The sequence below is a fragment of the Amphibalanus amphitrite genome, unplaced genomic scaffold, assembly GCF_019059575.1.
Source record: "Amphibalanus amphitrite isolate SeventyFive unplaced genomic scaffold, NRLGWU_Aamphi_draft 000340F_arrow, whole genome shotgun sequence".
In the NCBI taxonomy this organism is placed as follows: domain Eukaryota; kingdom Metazoa; phylum Arthropoda; class Thecostraca; order Balanomorpha; family Balanidae; genus Amphibalanus; species Amphibalanus amphitrite.
Genome location: NW_024881835.1, coordinates 255,879 through 283,471, shown reverse-complemented (window position 1 = coordinate 283,471; position 27,593 = coordinate 255,879). Strand labels below are relative to the sequence as shown.

The window sequence follows — 27,593 nt, the reverse complement described above, 5'->3', positions numbered from 1 at the left end:
TTGTTGATGGGGCCCTCAAAACACCATCCAAAGCATTTCACGACATAGCGCTCGCGACAGAGCGCGATCCTGCCTCACATATGTAAATTACCCCTGCGCAAGATTCTTACAGATAAGGTTGGGACGCTAGTCACGCGATCCTTTTCCCTGCTTTTCCAAACCCTACTCACGATTCTCATAAGCCTTGATTTATTATCAGGTAAGTGGTAGAGTTAATCATTAGATGTATTCATTTCAGACCGGTTTCAATTGTTAGAAAAATCATCTTCAGTGAAGTAAAGAGCAAAACCATGTGACATGACAAGGCGGTTCAAATGAGTTGGCTTGACACACTTCGATAAAATCACAACTTTGTTGAAAAGTTCGAGACATATTTGGTAAAACACTCGTGGTTCGAAGACACTGCAGAGTGTAGAGGTACAGGTTTACGCGATAACTGAATGTTTTGATACGTATGATTAACGGATGCATTAGTTTGGGTGTAGAACTTGCATTTTTATTGGTAGGTATTGTTTGTGTAGAACTGGGTAACTGCTTTTAATTGGACTGTAAAGTATGATGGTTATGCATGCGAGTTGTTCGAGCCCTTTGTAAGCTAGGATGTTACTCAATTCAACCCTACCCTACACTACCTACCCTTACACTACCCTACCCTACCCCTACCCTACCCTTACACTACCCTACCCTACCGTACCCTACCGTACCCCTACACTACCCTACACTACCCCTACCCTACCCTACCCTACCCTACCCTACCATACACTACCACCGACATTCCAAGTTTCAGCTAAATCTCCCAGAATGAACAGCTGAGATATTGCAAAAACAAATTAATTGTATTTACTGGCAAATCCACTTGGCGAGCGGTGCCTTGTGTCGGCCAGGGTATATTGAGTGAAGGGTAGGACGAACTTTGGTAGGAATTTCTAGTATAACTACTAGAAAACCTACTATATGTGGTCGGGACTAGCAAAAAGTTAGTTCAAACTAGAATATGGTAGCGCTTATGGTTGGCAGTCGTGACGCGCACGTGACATTTATTTCTTTTATTTCTTAAATAACAGGTTTTAAGGGCCGATTAATGGGCAGATACATTCAATTAGCTAATAGGTAAGTGAATAAGGACTTTACTCCACAAGAAATCGTTCGGGTCGGAGCTTTCGAATTGTATTACAAAACTTCGTCAGCGAGTCGTAATCGGGTTCGAGGGGTATCGGTCGCAAAATTAGCTATTAATTTTGCTATTAATTTAGCTATTAATTCAATTAGCTATTAATAATTGATTATGCAAGAATCTACATCATGCAAATCTAGCCGAAATCACGCGGCGCTCCCAGGATTCGAACTCACGACCCTCGGATCCGTAGCCCGATACGCTACCGACTGCGCTACCGAGGACGGCGCGCCGACGATCGGAGAGGCGGATCGCGGGTGCTGGCGTGCAGAGAAATCTTTACCCTGTACGCCGTAGAAGATCGGCTGGGTTTCGTGAAAAATGGTAGAGGAATTGTCGAAAGAAAATTCATTGATCTATCATTTGAGACTAAGAACCATTGATTCCTTCAAAGGTTGACCGAGATATCGCTCGCCGAAAACAGGCCATTTAACATGTAAACCCTATGGGCTGGTAGGAAATGTACGCCGTGGAGCAGCAGTGCTACCAACTAACTTCGGCGGGGGCCGAGTGTCGGCCTTCGTTGTCAAAGCTCAATGACCTCCCGGCTCTAATTCTTTTCACTCAGTTTTGCAAGCGAACAACTGAGCCTAAAGCACGTGCCTTCTGCTCGGCGCCGGTCGCGGCCCCATCACGTGCACACCGCTGAACCCACCCCCTCGAAAATTTAATACGACAAATGAGTGCACGCGCTCGACTTGGCGTGAAAATTTCACCCCCGTAGCCCTTACCGTTCCCGAGCAATAGTCTGTTGCCGATTCTAGTGTAAATCCTATGGCACACCACGTGAGCACGCGCCACGGGCGCACCCCCGGCCACATCGTGCCCAAAATTTAATACGACCTGTTGAATCACGTGACCCACGAGCCGTGAAAATTTCACTCCTGCGTCAATCGACGGCGCCGCAATGAGCGTTTTCGGGCGTAACCCCGACGGCGGCGGACTTTTTAGGCGGCGGACTCAGCTGTGTTTTCACGTAAGGACATTCAGAAATCGCCTCAGATTCTTCCCTGGTTGTGACGAGACCAGATAAGGGGAAGGTGTGGTGATTCTGGACCGCAGTGATTATGTAAGTAAGATTACTGAATACTGACATAAGCTGTCTGACAAGTCCAAGTTTCAAGAAATCAAGGAACCTGTACACAAGGTGCTACTTAAAGTAGAAGGAAAGGTTACCAGGCTCTTGAACAAACTGAAACAATCTACAACATATCAGAAAAAGAATATGACCATTTACATGTTTCAGGAAGTCACCCTGGTATACTTTATGGCCTACCAAAGGTGCATAAGTTACTGGTCCCTCTCCGCCCAATATGCTCTGCTTGTAAGACCCCAACATATAAGCTAGCCAAGTACCTTGTTCCCATTCTTGCTCCATTCACTTAAAATGAGTTCACCGTCAAGAATAGCTACCAGTTCGCAGACGAAGTGGTCAAATTTAGCCTTACTGATAGCATGGTTATTGGTTATGGCCAGTTTCGATGTCAAAAGCCTTTTTACAGATATTCCTGTCCGGGAAACCATCATGCATATCTTACGTCTTCAATGGGAAAGATGTTTTGTCCACAATTGCAAAAAACTTGTTCAAAACACTACTGGAAACTGCCGTTGTCAACTCCTATTTCTTGTTCAATGAGAAACTCTACAAACAGACGGATGGAATGGGAATGGGTCTTCCGCTTGGACCCACATTTGCTAATATCTTTCTCTGCTACCACGAAAAGAAATGGCTCGAAAACTGTCCTCTGGAATTTAGGCCCGCATACTTCAGAAGGTACGTTGATGACTGCTTCATTATCTTCAAAGATCACTCTCATATCGATAGCTTCTTAGCCTACCTAAACCTTCAACATACAAAAATACGTTTTACCAAAGAAGTTGAAAACAATGGTCAGCTGCCTTTCCTAGGTGTAAACGTTTGTCGTTTAAAGGGACCTGAGTTGAGATAGCCAAGTTTGCGGCCAGGCTCAGAAACCACCATTTATCCTGGTCGCAACCCCCGCAGCTTTATGGTGTTCAAGAAATTTCTTCCCTTTACTTGCAGGGTGGGACCAGCGTGGTCCCTATCTCTTAACCATTACGGGAATCTGATGACGTCATCAGGCTTTCGAACGTCCGTTAAATGTTTGACTAAAACGTTTTGTAGCACGCGGTGGTATATGCTGCTTTGCGCGCAACAAATGCCGCACTTTCAAATAAAGTCGCTAGGAACAGCGGAGATCCCAAAAAGTAAACAAAAGTAAAAGTCTAATATCTTGAAAACCGGTGAATATTTTTCGATGAAATTTGGTAGATATTCGTTTTTGCTCTTTCTGAACCGAGCGACATCACTTTCATGCCAATTCATTAACTTTCTTGAAGGTGGGAGGGTCCCTTTGAACAATAAAGTGACAACATCAGTCTATCGGAAACCGAGCTTCACTGGATTAGGCCTTAGGTTTTTTCAGCTTTATCCCTTCGGCTATCAAAATAGCACCAAATGCAAAGTTTTGGCCACCATCGTGTAGCCAGGAAAGCCCTGATTCTGAAAATATATATCCCAATGCATGACACTCAATAGTTTACGAGATATACCTGTTTTCCTTTTGAAGGTCATTCAAGGTCATATAGTGGCAGGTCATTAACCCGCGCCCTGCTGGGGGGGGTGTTTGAACACCCCCCTTGTGGTTTTTCGCGAATATCTCAAAAACGGCGGCGCGGAGCGCCGCCGTTTTTGGTACACCTTATCATACATCAATTCTACACATGTTGTGAAAATTTCAGACCAAGGTCATTCAAGGTCAGGTCACCAGGTCACTTAAAGTGACCTCACCTCATAAAAACTTTCAATGTCTGTCATAGCTACACCGAGTGACCGATCGCTTTGAAACTTTCAGCGATTGCTAAGAGCAATAGCATGTACGAAATGTATATCTCAGAATTTTGATATCGATGACCTAAGGTCAGGTCAATTTTGCGACCTCCCCATTATAAGTCAATGGGAGAAAATTGAAATGCGCCTCTTTTGGATGAAAGACATTATGAACACTCCCAAACACCGAATTACAAGTGGTTTAGACACACTGAACTTGAAAATGGTGTCCGTGACCCTTGTTTATGCCCTGAGGTCATCTTAGGTCACGAATGGTATCTAACAGTTTTTCGCAAATAACTTTTGATAGAGGCATGCTAGAGCGATGAAAACGCCTTAGATGTGTTCAGCTCGACGATACGGATCGACTGATATGCAACATGACCCTTTCCGGTCAGGTCATGACCTTGACCTGAGGTCAAATTTTCATGTTGACCTTTCAAGGTCAAGTTATAGTTCATTCGATGCGTCTTGACGAGAGGAACACGATGCCGGTAAAAGTAAGCTCGTACAAGGCTTGGGTCTGAAGTTATTGCAGAAAAACTGTTTTCGAAAAAATCGGCTATTTTTGCAGTTTTTGCCCCCTGCAGGCAAAACCGTTGACGTTAGGTCAAATCTGAGAGAATTACTCAGAAAGGGCGTTAATAGGGCTATCGAATGCGCTTTTCGGCGGCGCTGTAGCTCTATTGGTTCCCGAGTTATGCGTTGGCTTCTTGGAAATTTTCGACATTCGACCTGGAAATCGGCGAAATTTTGCCTTCAATGACCTCTGGTGACCTGACCTTTGACCTGACCAAAAAATTGACCGAAGTGATTTCGTCATTATTTTTGACGCTCTTTCGAACGCCGCCTTCCGCGTATCGCTACGTGGCCCAGGAGCCGAGTTACAAGGGGGGGGGGGGGTGTTCAAACACCCCCCCCCCCCCAGCAGGGCGTGGAAATCCAGGACCCCCAGCAGGGCGCGGGTTAAAAAACTCACCAATATACACCAAAACTACAGGATATATAGTCCAAAGCAGCCTCTATCGAATGCTGGTAGTCGCTATTCATGAGTCATGACACTTCTGCGTTTTGGTACAGGAGCCATTTTTATATTCAAATGCCTATCTCGCTAATGTTAACACTGTCTGACTTAAAGGCCAATAACTTCAAAAGCACATCACCGTTCTTTTTCATCTTTTAATGACACGTTTGCAAGGCCCTAAGGCAGTTTTTGGTCAAGTGCCTACCAATGACGCTTTCTCAAATCGTTTGTACGCGGGTTTCAAAATTTGACATTTTTTTGTCATACGGCCAAGGTCAACAAAAAAGAACTCACCAACATGCACAAAATAACAGGATATATAGTCCAATATTGTCTCCATCGAATGGTGGTACTCCCTTTTCATGACACTTCTGCGTTTTTGGTACAGCGGCCACATTGATATTCAAATGCCTATCTCGCTAATGCTAACACTGCCTGACTTAAAGGCCAATAACTTCAAAAGTGCATCACCGTTCTCTTTCATCTTTTAATGACACGTTTGCAAGGTCCTAAGGCAGTTTTTGGTCAAGTGCCTACTCATGACGCCTTCTCAAAACTTTTGTACGCGGGTTTGAAAATTTGACATTTTTGGTGATACGGCTAAAGTCATTAAAAAAGAACTCACCAAAATGCACAAAAATTACATAATATATAGTCCAAAGTGACCTCCATCGAATGGTGGTAGTCCTTATTCATGACACATCTGCGTTTTTGGTACAGCGGCCACATTGATATTCAAATGCCTATCTCGCTAATGTTAACACTGCCTGACTTAAAGGCAAATAACTCCCAAAGTAAATCACCGTTCTCTTTCATCTTTCAATGACACGTTTGCAAGGCCCTAAGGCAGTTTTTGGTCAAGTGCCTACCCATGACGCATTTTCAAAACTTTTGTACGCGGGTTTGAAAATTTGATATTTTTGGTCATACGGCCAAAGTCAACAAAAAAGAACTCACCAATATGCACAGAAATTACAGGATATATAGTCCAAAGTGACCTCCATCGAATGGTGGTAGTCTGTGAGGCCGCCGTCCATCTTCGAGTCCCAGAAAGTTTGGGTAGGTGACATGGTTGACGGGTCGGTTCTGAAGGCTCAGCTTGAGATGTACCTTTCCTCCGGCTTCGCGAGGGTCCAGAGAGAACGGGGTAGCCGAGCACTACGATGTCGAAAGCTGCACTTTCCACCGAGTGCACCAGTCGGAGATTTCGTCCAGTGCTGGCTGGAGGGTCGCCTCGCACTGCGACAGCTTCCGTTCGGTGGCCCACAGGGCCACATCATCCGCATACACAGAGTATGCCCACCCGGAGTACTCCGGGTGGGGCCCGCGGGAGGATGTCGCTGGCGTAGATGTTCCAGAGCAGGAGGGCCAGCACGGAGCCGTGGGCCAGGCCCTGGGGGAACAGGCGGCTGTCCGAGATGGATGTCTCCCACCGCACCCGTCCCCGTCTGTCGCGGAGCGTGGCCATGATCCACCTGATGACGCAAGCGGGCGTGCCCAGGCGGGCCAGCTTGGCGGCCAGTCCCGCGTGCCACACGCGGTCATAGGCACGCTTGAAGTCCAGCAGCACCAGGGCGGATCGGTTAGGGCTTTTGGCCTCGAAACCGCCGAAGATGCTTTGGGTCATCTTGATCAGTTGGTCGTTTGTGTTCGGTGCGAGCGACTTAACCCGCGCGGGGCTGGGGGGGGTAAATTTTACCCCCCCTCGCGAATTTTTGCGATATCTCAAAAACGGCGGCGCGCAGCGCCGCCAAACTTTCAGTACCTTTTCTTACATCAATTTGACACGTTCCCTGAAAATTTGAGCGAAATCCGTCGGAAAATTTTTGAGAAATTGACGTTTTAGTGACGTCATGTTCGCCATTTTCGCCTCAAAAACGGCAAAAGTTCAAACGCCGCTAACATCTTCATTTTTAAAGGAATCAAGACGTAACAAAAAAGGTTATACGTAATTTTCCTTTGTCTATCAAATGGCTATCTCGGTTTTTTGAAAATTTTGGATTTTGGCCTAATTTTTTTCAAAAAACTGACTTTTTTGGGAAAATCATTATAAAATCCAAAATTTTGAGTCTATCGAAAAAACCGGAATATATGTCAGAGAAGTGGTCTATGTGCACCTACATACCAAATTTTAGAAGAATCGGTTCAAAAATGTGGGAGTTATTCAAAATTTCATGACGTCACGACACACAAATTTTTTGAAAAATGACTTTTTTGGAAGTTCTAGACCTCGTACGGAAACAAAAATAGCACCATTCGATTCGCCGTGAAAAACTGCATCAGATAGACACCTTTTTAGGCCTTAACAACCAACTTCAAAATTTGACCTCACTTGACCTGACCTTGACCTGACCTCGACCTGAAATTCATCCAGAGGTGGTCCATATCACTTATTGAGTGTACCTATTGAATTCTATGAGTAAAATGACCCATAAAACATGTGTCGCACATGCCTTTTTCTATATTTTGTTTTTTGGTGACCTGACCTGACCTGACCTGACCTTGACCTTGACCTTTGAATGACATTGCATGCAGCGAATATTGTCTTGGTAGTCTAAGAACACGTTTTGGGCGATCAGTCTCAGTCCATGACTCCATTCTTCGGCAACTACGGTGCAAGGCCGATACTGTAGAAACTTGCAATTTGTACCCTTGACCTGACCTTGACCTTGACCTCAAACTTTAAATTAAGTACATGTTTTTAGTAGTTCGTGATGAGAGCTTTCGATTGGCGTTTGAATTTTCCAAATCGGACCATTAGTTCGGGAGATAACAGGGGGGGGGTAAAATTTACCCCCCCAGCCCCGCGCGTTCGGCTGGAGACCCCAGCCCCGCGCGGGTTAAGCGAGTGTCATTTGAGCGAACGTCATTTGAGCGAACCATTTTCAGCGACTGGCAGCTTAGCGAATATCAAATTGAGCGATTATCAAATATAGCGATTATCAATTCAAGCGAAAGCTATGTTTCAGCGACATCTTTTTCGTCGACTACAGTTTGAGCGACTGTCATTTCAGCGAAATACTTCATCGTCCCGTAACGGTGTATTTTTTATTTTTTATTTTGCGAGCGACGTACAACGAATGTTTCCGGAACTTTTCATGGTTATCCGGAACTGGATGGCGGATGTCACGTTCAAAGTTCAGACATTAAGCTCCAAATTTAATGCCACATTTCTTAAAAAAAAATTCCGGCGGTTCGATTCCCCCCCCCTTGCTGTTTGCCAATAATGATGACCAAACATTTGTTCAGAGATTCATATTGCTTGTGCTGTTTTTCGCGAAATTCCCCCGCTTGAATTTGGATCTGAAATGACGCTCGCTCAGGTGTCGCAGAACCGTTTGTGTTGTGCCCTTTGCGGAAGCCGGCTTGGTTAGGGTCCATCTTGTGGTGGATTTCAAGCCAGGCTTGGAGTCGCCGTTGGGCCAGACGCTCCGCGAGTTTCCCGATGCAGGAGAGCAGGGAGACGGACCGGTAGCTTCCGGGGGCGCTGGCGGGCTTCCCCTTCTTGAGGATTGGTACGATAGTGGCTCGCCTCCAGGCTGCTGGGGTTTCGCCGGAGCGCCATGATGTGTTCAGGAGGTGGAGCAGCATCATCTCCGCCGTCGGGCCCAGTTGTCTCAGCATCTCGTTGGACACCTCGTCCTGACCGGGAGCGCTGCCTAGCTTCAGCTTGCCTATGGCGTTCTGAGCTCTCTCCTGGAGAAAGGGGAGCATAGTCCCGTCTTCAGACCGTTGCATTGGCAGGGGCCGGTGGCGCGTCTAGCCTCTTTGTTGATTTGTCGGTCAGCGTTTTTGTCCAGTTTGATACGGGAGACCGCGGCGTATTCCTTGATGAAGAGGTTCGCCTTTTGTTTGTCGGTGACGGCTGGGCCCGAGGGCGGGGTTGGGCCCCTCTGCTCTCGTTGGATGGACTCCTTTGGCTTGGGGGTCCCAAGGCCGTATATTGAGAGGTAGAATCATCCCGCGATTTCCAATGGACCGGTCGCTAAGCATTAGCGTGACGTCACTGGTGGAGACCGCGCGGCGCCCGGCTCCAAGCCATACGTCTGGTACATTTGGCACTTTATCGTTGTTATTACTGAACGTAACGACAACAAATGACTCTTAATAACTTTTTTACCCTCCTAAAGCTGATTTCCTTGCCGATGCATTGCCGACCCGAGCCCCAGGGTTGACAATCTTGGGATATTGGTCGGATGGGCGACCTCGCGACGGGAGAAGGAACGATTGCAATTGTTGTGTCCCGCACCGCCGATTGCGTTCTCTATCTGCACCCGGAGGGGGGGGGGGGGGCAGGGGGCACGTGCCCAAGGCCGTATAAGAGAGGTAGAATCATCCCGCGATTTCCAATGGACCGGTCGCTAAGCATTAGCGTGACGTCACTGGCGGATACCGCGCGGCGCCCGGCTCCAAGTCGTACGTCGGGTACATTTGGCACTTTATCGTTGCTATTACCGAACATAACGACAACTAATGACTCTTAATAACTTTTTTACCCACCTAAAGCTGATTTCCTTGCCGATACATTGCCGACCCGAGCCCCAGGGTTGACAATCTTGGGATATATGGGTCGGATGGGCGACCTCGCGACGGGAGAAGGAACGATTGCAATTGTTGTGTCCCGCACCGCCGATTGCATTCTCTATCTGCACCCGGAGGGGGGGGGGGAGGGGCATGGGGAACGTGCCCCCATCGGATCAGGGGGTCTCTCGGGCCCGATGGGCCCTGCGACGCCAATTGGCGGCTGAGGGTCCACGCTGGCATTTTCGACTCAGAAGGGCCCCACAGGGCTCGAAAGAACACTTTATGTGCTCCGAATAGCCACACAATAGCCACACTTCTCTCCATAAAAGCCACACACCGGCTTTTTATTGTTCCTTGTCGGCATGTGAGGGCCCCTTGCCGGCCTCTCAGGGCCCATTGGCGACCTCTGAGGGCTACTTGCGGCCTCTGAGGGGACCAGCACAGCACCAGGGAATCAGGGACCAGCATCAGGCCATACCGGCCTATCAGGGACCAGCAGCTCTAAGGGTTCCACACACGCCTGCCTGATGACCCCCTAAACCAATGGTTGAAGGCCCCCACAACGGCGCCTGCGAGGGCCCTCCCCGGCGGCTGTGAAAGCCCCAAAGCGGTGCCCAGCTGAGGGCCCCACACTGCCACCTCTGAGTTCAACCGACACCCCTGAATGAAGTTCCAAGGGCCCAAACCAGTGCTTCTTAAGGCCATATACCGGCGGTTCTGAGGGCTCAACGCCGGAGCCTCTGACGGCCTAAGACGGGACCTTCGCATCGAACGGCCACTCACCGGTGACTTTTGAGGGCCCCGCACCGACGACTCTGAGGGCCCCCACCGGCGTCTGAGAGTACCTTGCTGGTCTCTGAGGACTCCACAGGGCTCCTGAGGACACCGCAGACCTCTTAAGGGCCCTTTGTCGGTCTCTGAGAGCCCCTGTCGGCTTATAAAGGGTTCGAGCCAGCAGCTCTAAGGGTCCCACACCCGACTGTCAGATGACCCCACACTGCAGTGTCTCTGAGGGCCCACAATGGCAACTGTGAGGACCCTCACCGGCGCCTCTGAGGGCCACACACTAGCACCTCAGAGGGCCCACAGCGGCACCTCCGGGGCCCCACACCAATGCCTCTGAGGGCCCACACCAGTGCCTCCAAAGGCTTCATAACCGGCGGCCCTGAGGGCACTACACCGGTTATTTTGGGGGGCCTACCGAAGGCACAACACAATCCCTTAGTCTCGCTGAGTTTCCATCCGAATGCCATACCGGCTTCTATCCCAATTCCGGCTCTAGCAATCCCCCCCCCCCCCATGGGTCAGCGGCGCCGCGCCGGTGTCGGTGCCGGGGGCCAGCGCCATCGGGGCGGCAGTCGGCCACGCACACTCAATGTTTAGCGCTTAGCACCGGCGGCTAGCGCAAGCCCGGCGTGTTATCGGCCGTGAGCCGCTACAAAACGGCTGCAGTAACTGGTCGATATAGGCAGTAAGCAGATGAGGAGATGCAGGTGGATTGATAACCGGCAAGCTTTTGTATTTTACGAGGGCGAAGGGTCGAAGTCGGCTGCTAAGCCGTCAGCGGATTTTATCAGATGCCGGTTCACTATGACCTTTATCCTGGTCCTGGTCCGCTGACGCACTCTTTGAGAGCCGAATCACAGCAAAACTCCATCCAAGACTGTATCTATACGGCTTACGCTTTTCTGAAAACGTCTGCGTTTGGCCTCCTACGGGCCCGGCCGGCCGGCCCCGATTGGTGATCCACCAGTGACGTCACTGGTAGTGTTAAGCTGATTGGCAAATAATACATGGGGAGAACCGGGACGACATCCCCCTGCACGTGCCCCCATCGGATCTCGGGCCCGAGGAGCCCTGCGACGCCAATTGGCGGCTGAGGGTCCACGCTGGCATTTTCGACTCAGAAGGGCCCCACAGGGTTCGAAAGAACACTTATGTGCTCCGAATAGCCACACTTCTCTCTATAAGAGCCACACACCGGCTTTTTATTGTTCCTTGTCGGCAAGATCAGGCAAGATAAGTACACCGCCTCTCATGAAAAAATGTGAAATGCTTATTGATCGAAATCACGGCTTTACAAATAGCTGGAAAAATTGGTGCTCGTCAATATTTGTCCTATTGTCCCTTTCAGAGCAAGAAGCCGTAGAGACGATGTTCTCAATGTTGGGCACCGAAGTGAGGCAATTCATCAGGGACGCCGCCAAAATGTATGTGTTGTATCCTGAGCCACGCGTCCTGACATAGCCGTGACCTTGACCGGCCGGGCCGTGAGGCGAACCGGCCGCTTGAGCGGCCGGGGGTCAGTATCGTCCGAGCGGCGCTGGTGTCAATGCGGCTGGGTGCTGCGAGGCAAGGAGTTTTCGCACAGACGGTCTGGGCAGAACATGGCGAGGTCGGTGGTGCAATCGTGAGACCAATGATAGTGTGTGAGACCAATGAGCGCGAGTGTGCTCGACCCTGTGCGCGACACCGATTCCGAGACACATCGAACTTCCCGCCGTGTCGGGTCGCTCGTACCGGTGATGGGATACAGCTGGCAGCTGGAGCGTCTGATGGCGCTCATGGCTCAGCAGTCAGCAGGCCGCCATGCTGGAGCAGCTCCTCGCCAGCCAGATGAAGCTACCAGCTGCGCAGACCGTCGAGAGCGGCCAGCCGGCTGCCGTCGTCTCCGCCGCTCCTATGGCTAAACTCCAGTCATGCGCCTTAACGGCACCATACCTGAATTTTTCCCGTCTCTCAAATAGTTCGGCACCTGGAGCCAAAAATTCGACGATTTTTTTTTGTTACTGCTTAACCGCCTGAGTACGTTGCCCGTCGCTGAGCAGAGCAGACCGGCTTGGCATCAGCAGTGCTCACATGGTTTGTAAACCATACAGTGTTCACTTCACACAGTCGTTGGGCTGTGGGTAGCGCACGCGACATGCATTTTTGTACTACATTTCGTGTGAGAAGTAGGTATGGGACTCGGTTGTCGTTCGCCGGGCCTGTTTGTCGCTTGCTAAACGGCTCAACTGAAACTCCTCACACTAGTCGGTGCTGGCTGGGGTGGCGAGCGAAAGGCTTTGGCAGCATTTGAAACAAAATGCTTGTATTGAAAGGCTGTCTGTTCTAGACCAGAGTGACAGCGTGGTTTAACATCTCAATCTGGCGCATTAAATATACGTGCTTGTTCTTGACCTTTTTGTGAGGGGAATGGGGAAGGGTGGTGAATAAGAATGCCCGGCAGGAATGAATACAATCGGCATTCGGCAGGGATGGAGAGAGGAGAGATGGAGAGAGAGAGAGAGAGAGAGAGAGAGAGAGAGAGAGAGAGAGAGAGAGAGACAGGAGAGAGGAATGGATGAATGGCGATGGTGTTGACTTACAAACAGACGATCTGTGATCTGTGATAAATCTACGAACGTTCATTGAAGCTGCAGCTGGCAGCTGTATGTCGTGTAGCTGGTCTAGGTGTAGCTGCCAGCTGGTCGCGATGCAGCTGTTCTCGATGTCTCTAGGTCTCAGTGAAGCGGTTGATCACGATATAGCTAATCTCTGTTTAGCTGGGTCTTGCTGTAGCTGGCCCTCTTGTAGCTGGTCCTCTTGTAGCTGGTCCTCTTGTAGCTGGTCTTCTTGTAGCTGGTCTTCTTGTAGCTGGCCTTCTTGAAGCTGGTCTTCTTGAAGCTGGTCTTCTTGTAGCTGGCCTTCTTGAAGCTGGCCTTCTTGAAGCTGGCCTTCTTGAAGCTGGCCTTCTTGAAGCTGGCCTTCTTGAAGCTGGCCTTCTTGAAGCTGGCCTTCTTGAAGCTGGGCTTCTTGAAGCTGGCCTTCTTGAAGCTGACCTTCTTGAAGCTGACCTTCTCGAAGCTGGCCTTCTTGAAGCTGGCCTTCTAGCTGGTCTCGGTGTAGCTGATCTCGGAGACGGGAGTGCGGCAGGCGGCGTGTCCCGTACAGCAAAAGTTCCGGACCGTGTTGCTGACTTACGAACGGATAATCTGTGATCTGTGATAGATCTACGGACTCTGTGATCAAAATCTATCTTAGGTCCGTTCGTAAGCCAAACAACGTCCGGTCAGAGTTGGAGTGACGTTTTCTCCTCCGGGTCGTGTCGGGCGCTTCTCTCTCTTCGCTCTTCCTTGTGTCTTGGTACAGCAGAAGTTCCGGACCGTGTTGTTGACTTACGAACGGATAATCTGTGATCTGTGATAGATCTACGGACTCTGTGATCAAAATCTATCTTAGGTCCGTTCGTAAGCCACACAACGTCCGGTCTGAGGTCGGGCTCAAATGGGGCGGCTTTTGAACTAACAACACTCAGTACTACTGAGTTTCACGCATGCGTCCCGCCAATTTTACCGGCCAGGCGTTCAATCTGGCGTATAGGTGGCGCCACATTGCAGTGTGTTGTTCGCCTGTGTCAGTTTGAGAGCCACATCACCAGACGGTTTGGGAGCCCCTTTGAACGGGTCACTGCCCGAGGCACTGAGGCGGCGGCTGTGCCGAGCCTCGCCTGGATGGGGAGGTAGGCCGGAAAAAGTGCGATCGAGCAGCAACTCAAACTGGGGTGTGGATTTTTATTACCTATCTACTGAAAAACCATCATTAGAACAAGTAAGTTTCAACGGCATCTAAACGAGTCGTTCAAATCGACTTCGGTCATTTTTGTATTATTCTTACACACACAAGGAATCCCAAAACGGACCTTTTTCTCTAACTCGTCGTCAACAATGTCTTCTATGAAATACATAGGAAGGGAGATTATTCGGTAGGTATGCATTGTATAATGAACCATGGTTTATTCGCGAGCCATCGAAGGTGAATTTAGCGGCCTATCGTAGGTTGCATTAGACACTTTTAAACAGCAAATATTTGACCAATGTTCAATTATGCTATGGTACATTCACTAAAACTGAGCAGTAGCATTTCAACCACCACTCTTAAACGGCTAAACCAGTGTTTATTATTCTTGGCTGCCTCTTTAGATTATATTCGACAGAGGTAATTTCTCGCAAAGCCCTAACACATACCTACCTAGGCATACCTTACTTCCTCTTCCGCTCCCTTTTTACCCGTTTTATGTCCGTTTCTCTCTTTCGGTGCCCTCTCGCTTGAATCTTCTTTTCTTTTCCAGCCTCTTCTTTTTCTCTCCTCCCGTCCTTATCGTTTCCTCCCAGTCTTTTTTCTCAACCCTCTCTCTCCCTCTCTCTCTCTCTCTTCTCCCCCTCCTTGTCTCACTCACCCCCCTTCCAATATTCTCATCTGCCGCAGCGTTGTGGGGCTCGCTTCCAGACAGGTCCAGGCGCTCCCCACTCCGCCGACCCCAGCCCGCACAGACCAGCCACCCAAACACCCTCCAGCAAATGACTCAAATGACTCAAATGACTCAAATGACTCTGACCTCGGCGACACCGATCGCGTCCCTCTCCACGCCTGATGCTGATGCTGATGCTGATGAAGTGGTCGGGCTGTCACCTTTGCATCGGTAGCCCGGGTAGCCCTATAAACACAGGTCGGGTGGGAGAGCATTAGTGGGATAAGCTTAGGTCACGCCCTTTCCTCGTCACCCGCCTCTGTCACCAGTTTTCTCCTCAGCCTCCAGACCCGGTAGAGTCCGTCCTTGTTCTGCTCCATCTCTTTTCTGTCGTCGTTAAAGAGGAATGCTCGTTAGGTTCTTCCACGTATGGCCTCAGTAGAGCTAGGTTTCGTTGTCTTTCTTCGTTAGCTTGGTACGGCTCTCCAGTAAAAGTCTTGTTGGTTTTGCCTTTTCGGACATATCTGGTCCTATATAACGTTTAAATGCATAAGTATCAACCCGGATTATGTGTATGCACATTTACCACGAGACTGTGAAATTTCATCGTTGTATGCCAAATACTTTCCGAGATATCCTCCAAAAACCTCATTTTCTGCCGTTTGGGGTATTCTGGCCGCAATCTTCCTGGGATCGCCTATGACATCCATGGTGCCACCTAGCGAGAGGGACGCGGAAACACAGAATCATGAATGAATCGAGTGCGTAGTAAACGGTGTATGGAAGGGAGACTCGGCAGAGGCTATCCGGGTGGCCGGCGCGCGGCGCGCCCTTAGGCATCGGCCGACCCTTCGGACCGCGTGGGGTCAGAGGTCGCGCTCGGGAAGTCTCGGCTCTAGGTTTTGGAGCTGTGCAGTCAGGAAGGGAGGGGAGGACAGCGCTAGCCCGACTGACTAGTATCTCGGCTGATTCGTGTGGGGTGGAACGGATCACAGAACGGGATGGTGGCTAGTGGTGGATGATGGGATGGTGGTTAGGTTAGTGCGTACTGCGTAGAACGTAGCTGAACATGCTTTTTTCATGGCAAACAACATGCAGCATAATGTGCGGGATTATGCCAGAACTCATACAAAAAGGAACTAATATTTCGGCCGAGGGAGTGGATGAGTGCCGTGACAAAGCATGACGATGCTGCCAAAATCGGGATGCTTGTTTGCTCCCATTTTTTTTTTTTTAAGTTTTAACCCTCGCATGTGTAGGGGGTGGGTCGGATGGACCCCCCCATGGGTTTTCGCGAATAACTCGCGTAAAAAGCGGCCGATCGCAACGAAACTTTCAGTACCCTCGCATTGATCAATTTTACACCTACCCTGAAAGTTTCATGACCCTGACCTAAATGACCTTTGACCTGTGACCTCTTTTCCGAGACCATGTTTGGCCGGAATCGCGATTTCGCGTATGTCGGCTCGCACTAGCCGCGTGTTTGCAAGCTTTTCGTGGTTTCAAACGTTCAAACATGTGATTTGATGTTACTCCCGTGTGTGTCAAGGCCACCTGAAGGTCAGGTCAGGTCATTGACCTTTGGTGACCTCGGGTGACCTCGGGTCACTTTTTCGAGTTTTACATGTTTCTAGGCTAGTTTTTGAAGCTGAATTCGAATTTAGCAACCATTTGAACATTTACGAAGTAGTTTTGGTGACTTCGTAACATGTTACGAAGCTGTCAGAGGCGGTTGACACGTACTACGAATACCCGTCACGACGCCTACTGGTTGACCTGACCTGACCTGACCCGACCTGGTCTAAATGCTTCAAGACATCATCTGTGATCAAAACTAACACGATATTCGTGATCAGCACCCCGAAAAACCTCTTAGCAGCCACACTTTACGACTTTCTAACAGGTCCCGATTTTCCCGACTTTGGGTCATTGACCTGACCTGGAAGGTCAACCAATGACCTAGGACCTTAAAATTGGGTATCATCGGCTTCCTCTCGTCACGGGCAACACGCTCGTTTTTTCCGCGAAGCTCTAGCTCGATTAGGGGCCAAACGGCAAGTGGGGGGGGGGGGGGGTCCAACCGACCCCCCCCCCCTACACATTAGAAGCTGGCAAACGCCGCACACATGCGAGGGTTAACCCTAACATGCAGCGCTTGATCCGAACTTAGAGGTCCCCGACTGACCTTGGACCTTAAAATCGCACCCGTCCGGTGCGCCACCTTTTCTTCAGGGGCGCTCTTCTTGGTTTTGGTTGTATCTGTTCTTACCAATAACTAAAGCAAATCGAATGTATAATAAAAAAGGCATACCTCAAACACAATTTAATTCACATCCGCTCGTGTGCATACTTGTTTTTACCTATACCTTCTCGCTCAGTGCTTAACCTTTAACGGAATTTTGGGTTTTCTGCATATACCCCGGCCGAGGGGGGGGGGGCGATTACGACCCCTCTCCGTCTTTTTGCCCCTAATTGAGCTAGCGCCTTGCGGATAAAACTGAGCGCGTGCGTCGTATGAGATGCAGCAACTGGTACCCGAGTTGAATGTCTCAGGTCCACCGATAAACTCTGAGGTCAGTATAAGTGCTCCAAGTCGCGGGATCGGTTTTTGGTAAACAACTTCACCTTAAGTGGTTACAGAGCCAAGAGTTTTGCATGCTCAAACGCGTCGAATAGTTTACGCTTTGTTTTTGTTGAGGTCAATTTAAGGTGTTTACCTCAGGTCATGTCAGGGCAGAGCCACTCAGGCCACGAGGCTGACTCAAGGAGGTCATATCGCTTCTTCGATGCGGTAGGTCCTTACAAGTCCACTGGTGGCTTCCCGACTCGCTAGCTCAATTTGATCGGGACTTTTTGGTGAAATCTCCTGTGACCTTAGTGACGTCATAAATGAAGTCGCCTAACTTTAAGAATAGAAAAGTGAATGCTGGGGCTTGCAAAAATTGTATAAAATCGCGAATTCATGCGCTTGAGACAGCTTTAGATGGCTCCCGGCGCCAAAATAACAGTTTTCATATTTCCCAATTGATTAATAATCGTGAGGTTGCGTGACCGACCTGACTTCAGGTGACTCTTAAGAAAAATACGAGATAGCTACATACAAGTTGTAAGGCCTCTGGGAGACAGTACAAGATCATATAAGCTTCATTCCCCGTTGAAAAGTCCCCTGGCACGAAGGGTGCTGCGACGTCGCGACATTTTGGGGCCTTACAGAGGTTCACTTTTGACGCCATTGGTCAACGGCCTGATCGCACTTGTAGGAGGGTGTCGAACAGACCTCCTACCCTCAGTTTTTCGCAAATAACTCGCGCAAAAAGCGGCTGATTGCGGCGAAACTTTCAGTACCCTCGAGTTATTCAATATTACTCTTACCCTATAATTTGCATGACCCTGAATCAAAAGACCTTTGACTTGTGACCTGTTTTCCGAGACCATGTTTGGCCGGAATCGCGTTTTGGCGTATTTCGAGTAGAACGCGTTTTATTGTCTTTTTGTGGCGTTAAGCGATCAAACATGTGAAAGGATGTTGATCGCATGGATTCTAGTGGGTATCAAGGTCACGCGAAGATCAGTCAGGTCACTGACCTTTGATGACCTTTGTTCACTCTTTCGAGTTCTACATGTTTCTAGGGTAGATTTTGGAGTTGATTTCGCATTTAGAAACCGTTTGAACATTTAAGAAGTAGTTTTGGTTCACTCGTAACATGTGACCTGACCTGACCTAACCCGACCTGGCCTAAATGCACGAAAACATCATCTGTGATCAAAACTAACTTGAATTTCGTGATCAACACCCCGCAAAACCTTATAACAGCTTCACTTTACGAAGCTCTAACAGGTCCCGATTCCCCGACTTTTGAGTTATATTGACCTGTCAACCAATGACCCAGGATGGCCTCGCCGGCGCAGGCCATTTTGCGTCCTTCGACGGCACAAGGGGGGTTGGTTCGACCCCCCCTCGCGTTTGGCCCTTGATCGAGCTAGAGCTTCGCGGAAAAAAACGAGCGTGTTGCCCGTCGCGAGAGGAAGCCGATGATACCCAATTTTAAGGTCCTAGGTCATCGGGTGACCTTCCAGGTCAGGTCAATGACCCAAAAACCGGGAAAATCGGGACCTGTTAGAAAGTCGTAAAGTGTGGCTGCTATGTGGTTTTCCGGGGTGCTGATCACGAATATCATATTAGCTTTGATCAGAGATGATGTCTTTAAGCATTTAGACCAGGTCGGGTCAGGTCAGGTCAGGTCAACCGGTAGGGGTTGTGACGGGTATTCGTAATACGTGTCAACCGCCTCTGACAGCTTCGTAACATGTTACGAAGGCACCAAAACTACTTCGTAAATGTTCAAATGGTTGCTAAATTCGAATTCAGCTCCAAAAACTAGCCTAGAAGCATGTAAAACTCGAAAAAGTGAGCCGAGGTCACCCGAGGTCACCAAAGGTCAATGACCTGACCTGACCTTCAGCTGACCTTGAAACCCACCCTTATGTATGGGAGCAACATCAAATCACATGTTTGAACGTTTGAAACCACGAAAAGCTTGCAAACGCGCGGCTAATGCGAGCCGACATAAGCCGAATCGCGATTCCGGCCAAACATGGTCTCGAAAAAGAGGTCACAGGTCAAAGGTCATTTGGGTCAGGGTCAAAAAAATTTCAGAGTAGGTGTAGAATTGATCAATGCGAGGGTACTGAAAGTTTCGTCGCGATCGGCCGCTTTTTACGCGAGTTATTCGCGAAAAACTTTAGGGGGGGTGCATCAACTGTGCCGGCGAGGGTTAAAATTGGGTATCATCGGCCTCCTCTCGTCACGGGCAACACGCTCTTTTTCCGCGAAGCTCTAGCTCGATTAGGGGCTGAACGGCAAAGGGGTCTAACGGACCCTCCTCCCCCTCTTTACGATAGACGCTGGCAAAACACCAATATGGGCGAGGGTGAAAATACAGCTGCTCATGCTGTCATAAAAATTCAGCTTGAATCAAAGGTCAGGCTTGCCAAATTTCAGCTCTCGCAGCTATCAACAAAAATAAATATGTGAAGGCGGCAACCGCCTCCCCCCCCTCTCCTCTTGGCCACTGCCAGCGAGGTTTTAAGCGTATCATACACGTTACAAAGCATCATATCAAGAGGACACGCCCCAGCAGCCATATGCACTGAACACAAACTTATTACCCACGCTAGTGTATCGGCACCATAGCACATGGTCGAGACTGTCGTCAGCCACGGACTCGCACTCGACCAACCCTCTGAGCCCGTTGACTGCGGGTGACCTTGACATGTCAAGCCTGATCGGCGGGCGGCCGCTGTCGTGCGGTCGTTACACACGGAGGGGAGGGAGACACAAAGCTCTACGTTAAAGCTGACCTCTGACCTTTCCCTGCGCCCTGGTCACTGACCCCGCTCCATGTCGCTGGGCGGTGGCATGGCGGTGGAAACCGGTTCTAGCCTCTACACATGCCACCATTCTAAACCTCCCCTCCCCACGCTACTACGCGGCGTGGAGTACGCTCGTGCGTAACTGGGCGGAGCAAGGGGTCACGCGATACAGGGGCGGAACTGGTTGCCCTCCCGCTCGCCGAGCGACCAACGACTAATACCCTGGAGAACCGTACACTCTAGCATAAAATGACCTTCATTTTCTTCCTCTTTTCCACAGAGCACACGAGTCGTTTCTTCCTCTACATGTCGTCTTCTGGCTCGTAGTGGTGGTGTGTTGGTCCTTGCTCGGAAGAGGATTACTGAGGACGGTGTGTTGTCGTATATCGGGTCTTCCTTTACCGAGTTCTTGCCTGACCGGTATATGGCTAGGCTGGACTTAGCTTCGAGTTCTTTCCACTGTCTATCGTCTCATTCCTTTATGCGTTTCTTCAGTGAAGTTTTGGTCATTCTCTCCAGTTCTTCATAATTCGATCTAATGTCGTCTAAGTATTTCTTTGTAGTTTTTGCCCATGCGCTCTTCTTGGTCTCGAGTTCAACTTCTACATGTACTACTCTTCATGTCAGGTCGTTGTTTCCTTGAATTATCCCTCTTAGGTACTGTAGGTGTCTCTCCATCATTCTAGTTTTCATGAGGGAGGCTTCCACCTCACCTCTGAGCGTACAGATGGGCGAATACCTCGGTGCTCCTAGTATATGTCTGTATACCCCGTTTCCAATATCTGGAAATTTTAATGTCTGTTTCTGAAAGGTGGAGAATGCTTGCTCCATGGAGAAAAGAGGGGAGCACCAGACACTTCCAGTAGCATTTGCCAATCATCAATTTGTTGCAGCACCTTTGTGTAATGCCATATGTCATGTTGGCCATTTTCTGAGCTTTCTTGTGCATCTCCTTGATGTGGGCTGTAAACAGGTTCTGCTTGTTGGTAACGGTAAGTCCCAAGTACTTAATCTTGTTGACTACAGGGATGTTCGCTGCGTTCGCAATGTTCTTCGGTTGGTCCTTGCTGTTGAAGACCATCACTGCGCTCTTGTCCCTGTTTATTTGTAGGCCAAATGTGCTGCTGATGTCTTCCATGATCTCCAGTAGACATTCTGTCTCAGTAAAGGTCTGTGATAACACAAGGCCATCATCAGCCACGGTTTTCAGACACGGTTTCCTGTCTCTAACAACCCTACCACCATCTGGGGAATGAACAAGAAAACCTAACAGGTGAGTTCAACAGGTGAGTTCAGCGAAGAATAGTACTGGGATGTAGAAATTGTCATTCTTGTAGCTACATTTTGGCCAAAATTACGCTCAATGATACCATACCTTTATTGTTAGTAAATATTTTTACGGACCAAATGACGATAGACATGATTGGTTGACGCGTAATCATGCTTCTGCGTCAAACATTATTTTATATAGAATATAGTTCCTCGTATATTAAAATATAGAAAATAATCTCTTTTACAAAAACGTTTTATTTTCTTTGCTGACCATTTTGAGCATAAAAAATCATAAATCCATTGCTAAAAACTAATTTCGGGAAAGAGAACTATTCCCTTTAAAAGAAAATGATGGACCATGCATAGTACGCTTCTGGTATATCCACTTAGGTACATTGACGGCATGAATGGGACGTGTCATTTTGCGCGAGACACTTCTTTGGACCACTGCCACGGGGAGGTTTCAGGTAATCGGCCACTTTCCCGTTTCGTTTCCTCGCATCATCGTTGCAACAGCTCCTGCCATCACCGGAACAGCGTTGCGTCAGAAGCCGTGCGCAGTCGTACTTCCCGGTTAGAGGGAAACCGTCTGATGTCACAGCTACAGTTATTCCGGCGGGGGTAGGAGGGCGGGAGGGGGGGGGGGGCACCGGCCACACCCCCGCCAGCGGCCAATGGCCTGGCTCCCCTGGCGTGCCACGCCCACCAGGTGCGACCGTTCAGATGGCCTTCGCAATGGGCACCCTTCCATCCCTTCTCCCTCTCTCCCCCTCTGATAAACTCTTTAATCACTCATCGAACTACGTGTAATAGCCCCACCGAACGATGCTCCTTTATGCGTGACAGTCAGCTGTCCTTACACGTGCGTTTCGCAGCCTGTCAGCGCATCTGTTAGTGCGTGCGTTGGTAACATCTCGCCGCCCCTCCGTCCGGCGGCGGCTGTGCCAGGGGTGCGGTGACGTCACGGCCGGGCCTGGAGTGACCCTCTGACCCGGCCCGGGACAGTTGTGTGAGAGACGCGTCCGTGGTAGGTGGCGCGGGAGACCGGTGTGAACGACCAGCCGAACGAGCAGCGCCGACATGCCGTGCGACTTCAGACTCGGCCTGTCGACGATTGAAGAGCTGCAGAAAGCGCGAGAAGATGACATCAAAAAGGCCGAAAGGTGAGCACTTCTTAGCAGTTGCTATGTCAATGTAGGATAATACCCAATGTTCCTTTTCATTCAGTCAATCATAAACGACCAATGCAATGGCTACACGACCTATAAACTTCAACAGACGACCTTGTCTAGGAAAGTTTCCCTGACCATTTCAGGACGCTCAGTGTTAAGTGTTTCTGAATTCCTTACGCCGAAAGTACAACAAGCAATGGTCGATTTTAGCTTGTGAGTTAATGCTTTATCTTCAATCGGCACGGATCATGATCGTATTTTTTGAGGTATACGAACTTTATCGAATCGTAACGCTACTTCCCATCATATTCATTGGCTCGCCTAACATGTTTGACCCATGATTTCCTGGAAAACAAAGTGCAAATGGCCTTTTAGAGGAAATGACTTTATACCATTAGCCTCTATATAAACGATCATTTTAACGGGTTTCGCATATTAATTTAATTGGTATTTTTCTTTCGGCAATGAGTCACTGGATATTCGAGATGTGAAGAACCGTGGCTTCACCTTGTTGCTTATGGAATAAGTCATTGCTTTTCCAACCGTGACGAAATGCTGTTTACAACTGTACAGTTGACTACAGAATGATGTTCCACTTTCCACAGGCAATCAGTTGCCTGGAGTGGTAGACTGTGCCGCATCACAGTCACACAGGCTGAGTAATCGCAGTTAAACCCTCACCCGTTTAGGGGAGGGGGGGGGGGTCGAACACAGACCCCCTCGGTTGTTCGCGAATAACTCGCGTAAAAATGGCTGATCGCGACGAAACTTACAGAACCCTCGCGTTAAAGGGACTATCCCACCTTTAACCCGCGCCCGGCTGGGGGTCCTGGATTTCCACGCCCTGCTGGGGGGGGGGGGGGGTGTTTGAACACCCCCCCCTTGTAACTCGGCTCCTGGGCCACGTAGCGATACGCGGAAAGCGGCGTTCGAAAGAGCGTAAAAAATAATGACGAAATCACTTCGGTCAATTTTTTGGTCAGGTCAAAGGTCAGGTCACCAGAGGTCATTAAAGGCAAAATTTCGCCGATTTCCAGGTCGAATGTCGAAAATTTCCAAGAAGCCAACGCATAACTCGAGAACCAATAGAGCTACAGCGCCGCGGAAAAGCGCATTCGATAGCCCTATTAGAGCCCTTTCTGAATAATCATCTCAGATTTGACCTAACGTCAACGGTTTTGCCTGCAGGGGGCAAAAACTGCAAAAATAGCCGATTTTTTCGGAAACAGTTTTTCTGCAATAACTTTTGACCCAAGCCTTTTACGAGGTTATATTTACCGGCATTGTGTTCCTCTCGTCAAGACGCATCGAATGAACTATAAGTTGACCTTGAAAGGTCAACTTGAAAATTTGACCTCAGGTCAAGGTCATGACCTGACCGGAAAGGGTCATGCTGCATATCAGTCGATCCGTATCGTCGAGCTGAACACATCTAAGGCGTTTTCATCGCTCTAGCATGCCTCCATCAAAAGTTATTTGCGAAAAACTGTTAGATACCATTCGTGACCTAAGATGACCTCCGGGCATAAACAAGGGTCACGGACACCATTTTCATGTTCAGTGTGTCTAAGCCACTTGTAATTCGGTGTTTGGGAGTGTTTATAATGTCTTTTGTCCAAAAGAGGCGCGTTCCAATTTTCTCCCATTGACTTATAATGGGGAGGTCGCAAAATTGACCTGACCTTAGGTCATCGATATCAAAATTCTGAGATATACATTTTATACATGCTATCGCTCTTAGCAATCGCTGAAAGTTTCAAAGCGATCGGCCACTCGGTGTAGCTATGACAGACATTGAAACTTTTTATGAGGTGAGGTCACTTCAAGTGACCTGGTGACCTGACCTTGAATGACCTTGGTTTGAAATTTTCACAACATGTGTAGAATTGATGTATGATAAGGTGTACCAAAAACGGCGGCGCTCCGCGCCGCCGTTTTTGAGATATTCGCGAAAAACCACAAGGGGGGGTGTTCAAACACCCCCCAGCAGGGCGCGGGTTAACATGGGGTTTGAGTTGAGATAGCCAAGTTTGCGGCGAGGTTCAGAAACCACTATCTATCTAGGTTGCAACCCCCGCGGCCTCTTGGTGTTGAAGAAATTCGTTCCCTTCATTTGAAAATGGGCCTTGTACAAGGCCCTATCTTCGAGCGACCGTTAGTGTGACGTCACCTCGTTTAGTCATTCTGATTTAAATGGGTTTGTTCGTTGAAAAATCGCTTAAAACTTGGTCTGAACTTTGTTGTGGTGCCTACAGAGTAAAAAGAATCAGCTTTATGACAGTAATGTGGCCTGGGGAAGGAGGTAATTTTGGGCTGTGACGTCACATATTAGAAAGTTTGTGTTTGGAATATGGGAAGCCTTAGATGTTTAATGAAAAATAAATGCCAGAACCGTGTTCCTGGTCATTCAATCTATAAAGTCGGGCACAATTTAACTGGTTTTAACAACATTTTAGAAGGTGGGATAGTCCCTTTAATCAATTTTAACCTATTCCAAGCATTTCATGACCCTGACCCAAATGACCTTTGACCTGTGATCTATGTACTTTTCGAGACCATGTTTGGCCGGAACCGCGATTTGGCGTATGTCGGCTCGCGTTAGCCGCGCGTTTGCAGTCTTTTCGTGGTTTCAAACGTTCAAACATGTGATATACTGTTGGACCCATGCATTAGGGTGGGTGTCAAGGTCACCTGAAGGTCAGGTCAGGTCAGGTCATTGACCTTTGATGACCTCGGTTCACTTTTTTGAGTTTTACGTGTTTCTAGGCTAGTTTTTGGAGCTGAATTCAGAAGCACCACACCATTGTTTCTTACCAACTCGACTAATAGTTATTCGGTATATTTGTCAGGCACCCTTAGTTATCTATTTCAAGGCCGTTCCATGGATATGGGCCACAACATTTTGACCCCTATTATAAGTTTAACCCCTTACACACTACCAAGGCATACACCAGCTTCTAACCTATAAGACATTGCTTAAGTCTGGTGATTGGCCTCTCCATTCGCAACAGCTGAAAGTGAAACATGACTGGTGGATTGAGTTTTTTTTCAACAAAAAGACAGAACCGAAACCGTCTTTCTCCGCCAAAATGTACCTAATTGCATGCCTTCTTATCTTTATCATCAATGTAACAGACGTGTTTTATGGGACATTCACCGTTCTCATGAATGATACGATACTTGATTTTAGCGCTCTGTTATATTACCCAGCACTCCATGATAACGCATTTTAGGCGATGTCAGTACTTCCATTCAGATGGCTGAGAAAGATTTTCCGGTTATTCACCTGTTCCCCATCTTTTCCGGTGTCATTGCATAATCCACGTCAATTTAAACTGATAATCTTTGACCTTTAGGAGCCTGATCAATATCTGTTCAGTGTTCACTGTTCAGTGTTTTGGAAATTCGTGTACCTAGTGTCGGGAAATTCCTGGCATCGCTCTTTCTCTGCGGCGCTGAAGGGCCTCTGATGACATTTTGGCGAGATGTGACCGCTGATAGGGTGTATGGACGCCTGAAATATGCTCTGCAATTCAAATGCAAAGTGGAAGCGTCTCGTCACAATTACGTTACTGCGTGATGAAAATCTTCACTGCTGGTCTATCAGGGACTAGGGTCGCTCGGGCTGGTTAGTTCGTCGTGTAAGGGTAGACCCGGTCTTTTTAGAACTATCACAACATTAACCCTCGCCTTGATGGGGTCTGCCGAGCAACGCGGTCTGATGGGGGGGGGGGCATTTTGCCCCCCCCAAGATCTCGAGAACCACGTAACATAGCGACAAGCGGCAAACGGCGTTGGATAGCGGCCGGGAACTACCTTGTGACCCAATTTCATTGACCTCGGTCTAACCGATGACGTCACAGGTCAGGTCAAAGGTTGAATTTTTACCGTTTACAGGCATTTCAAGAAATGCGTTGAGGGCCTAACCCAACCAAAAAAAAAAAACAAACAAAAAAACAATGCGTTGTAAAATCGAGTAAAATACATTTCATTGAAAATCATCGATGGGGAAATGTTCGTCAAACACATATTTTGCCATTTGAGGTCACTGATACCAGGTCAATCACAGAGGTCATGTCACTGAGGGTCACAATACAAAAATATCATGTGATGTATGTTTCATGGTCCATTTTATATGCCCAATGCGAATATGTGGGACAGGCAGCCCTTGGAGTCAGTTGATATTATGTTTTGGTGAAGGTCAGGTCAAGGTCAGGTCAAGGTCAGGTCAAATTAGGTCAAATTCCAAAGTTGATATTTTTGCATAAAATGGGTATCAATTCGATGCAGCTGGTCGGGAGTTCAATGGTGGTCTCTGTTTTGCGCTACGTGGTCTAGAATTGCTAAAAATCGAGTTAAAAAAATTGACGTCATCAATTTTGAACAGTTTTTTTTTCGCTATAACTTGGCCAAAAAGGAGTTATCGATCTAAAATTTGATGTGTATATCGAAGAGCGCAGGGACTATCACATATATTCCGTTTTTAAATTCGTTTTTTTATTTTTTAGTTTTTCTAAAAAATCAATTTTGGGGATATTTTTGGGTGAAATTCCAAAAATTCTGAAAATCCGAGATGGCAGTTTTGTAGCGCCGTGTTTTCTCTACACAACCACATAAATAATTTAAAAAATTGCTTTGTAAACTGTAGATTTGGTGAGCATTTCAAGATGTCATATTTTTTGCTCATTTTTACTCGAACATGACCTCAGTTTGACCTCAATAACTCTTGACCCAAGGTGACCTGTGACTTGAAATTTTGTGTAATGGTGTCAAATTGATGCCCGGGAAGGTAATGAAAATTTGGTGGCGCTGCCGCCGCTGTTTTCTCGCTATTTAAGAAAAACCACAGGGGGGCCAATCAGGGCGCGGGTTAACACATGGTGTCAGTCAGCATGTCTTATGGCGAGCAGTCTTCCAAATAAATCTTATCCAAATAAACAACTGTATAAAACCCTTTCAGCACATGCACTTTA

General features: G+C 48.3%; 1 protein-coding gene across 4 annotated transcripts in view; it reads left to right on the top strand.

Annotated features, from left to right (window-relative positions):
- Positions 1-2,224: 2,224 nt before the first annotated feature.
- Positions 2,225-27,593, top strand: part of LOC122388974 (uridine phosphorylase 1-like) — a 39,239-nt gene continuing 13,870 nt past the window's right edge. The window contains exons 1-2 of one of the 4 annotated variants that reach the window (XM_043380583.1): positions 2,225-2,243; positions 22,480-22,611. In XM_043380583.1, the coding sequence (XP_043236518.1) occupies positions 22,529-22,611 (83 nt within the window). In that variant the 5' untranslated portion in view covers positions 2,225-2,243; positions 22,480-22,528. Of the gene's footprint in view, positions 2,244-14,026; positions 14,164-22,445; positions 22,612-27,593 lie in introns of those variants that run through there. The other 3 variants (XM_043380581.1, XM_043380580.1, XM_043380579.1) reach the window with 3 other exon arrangements.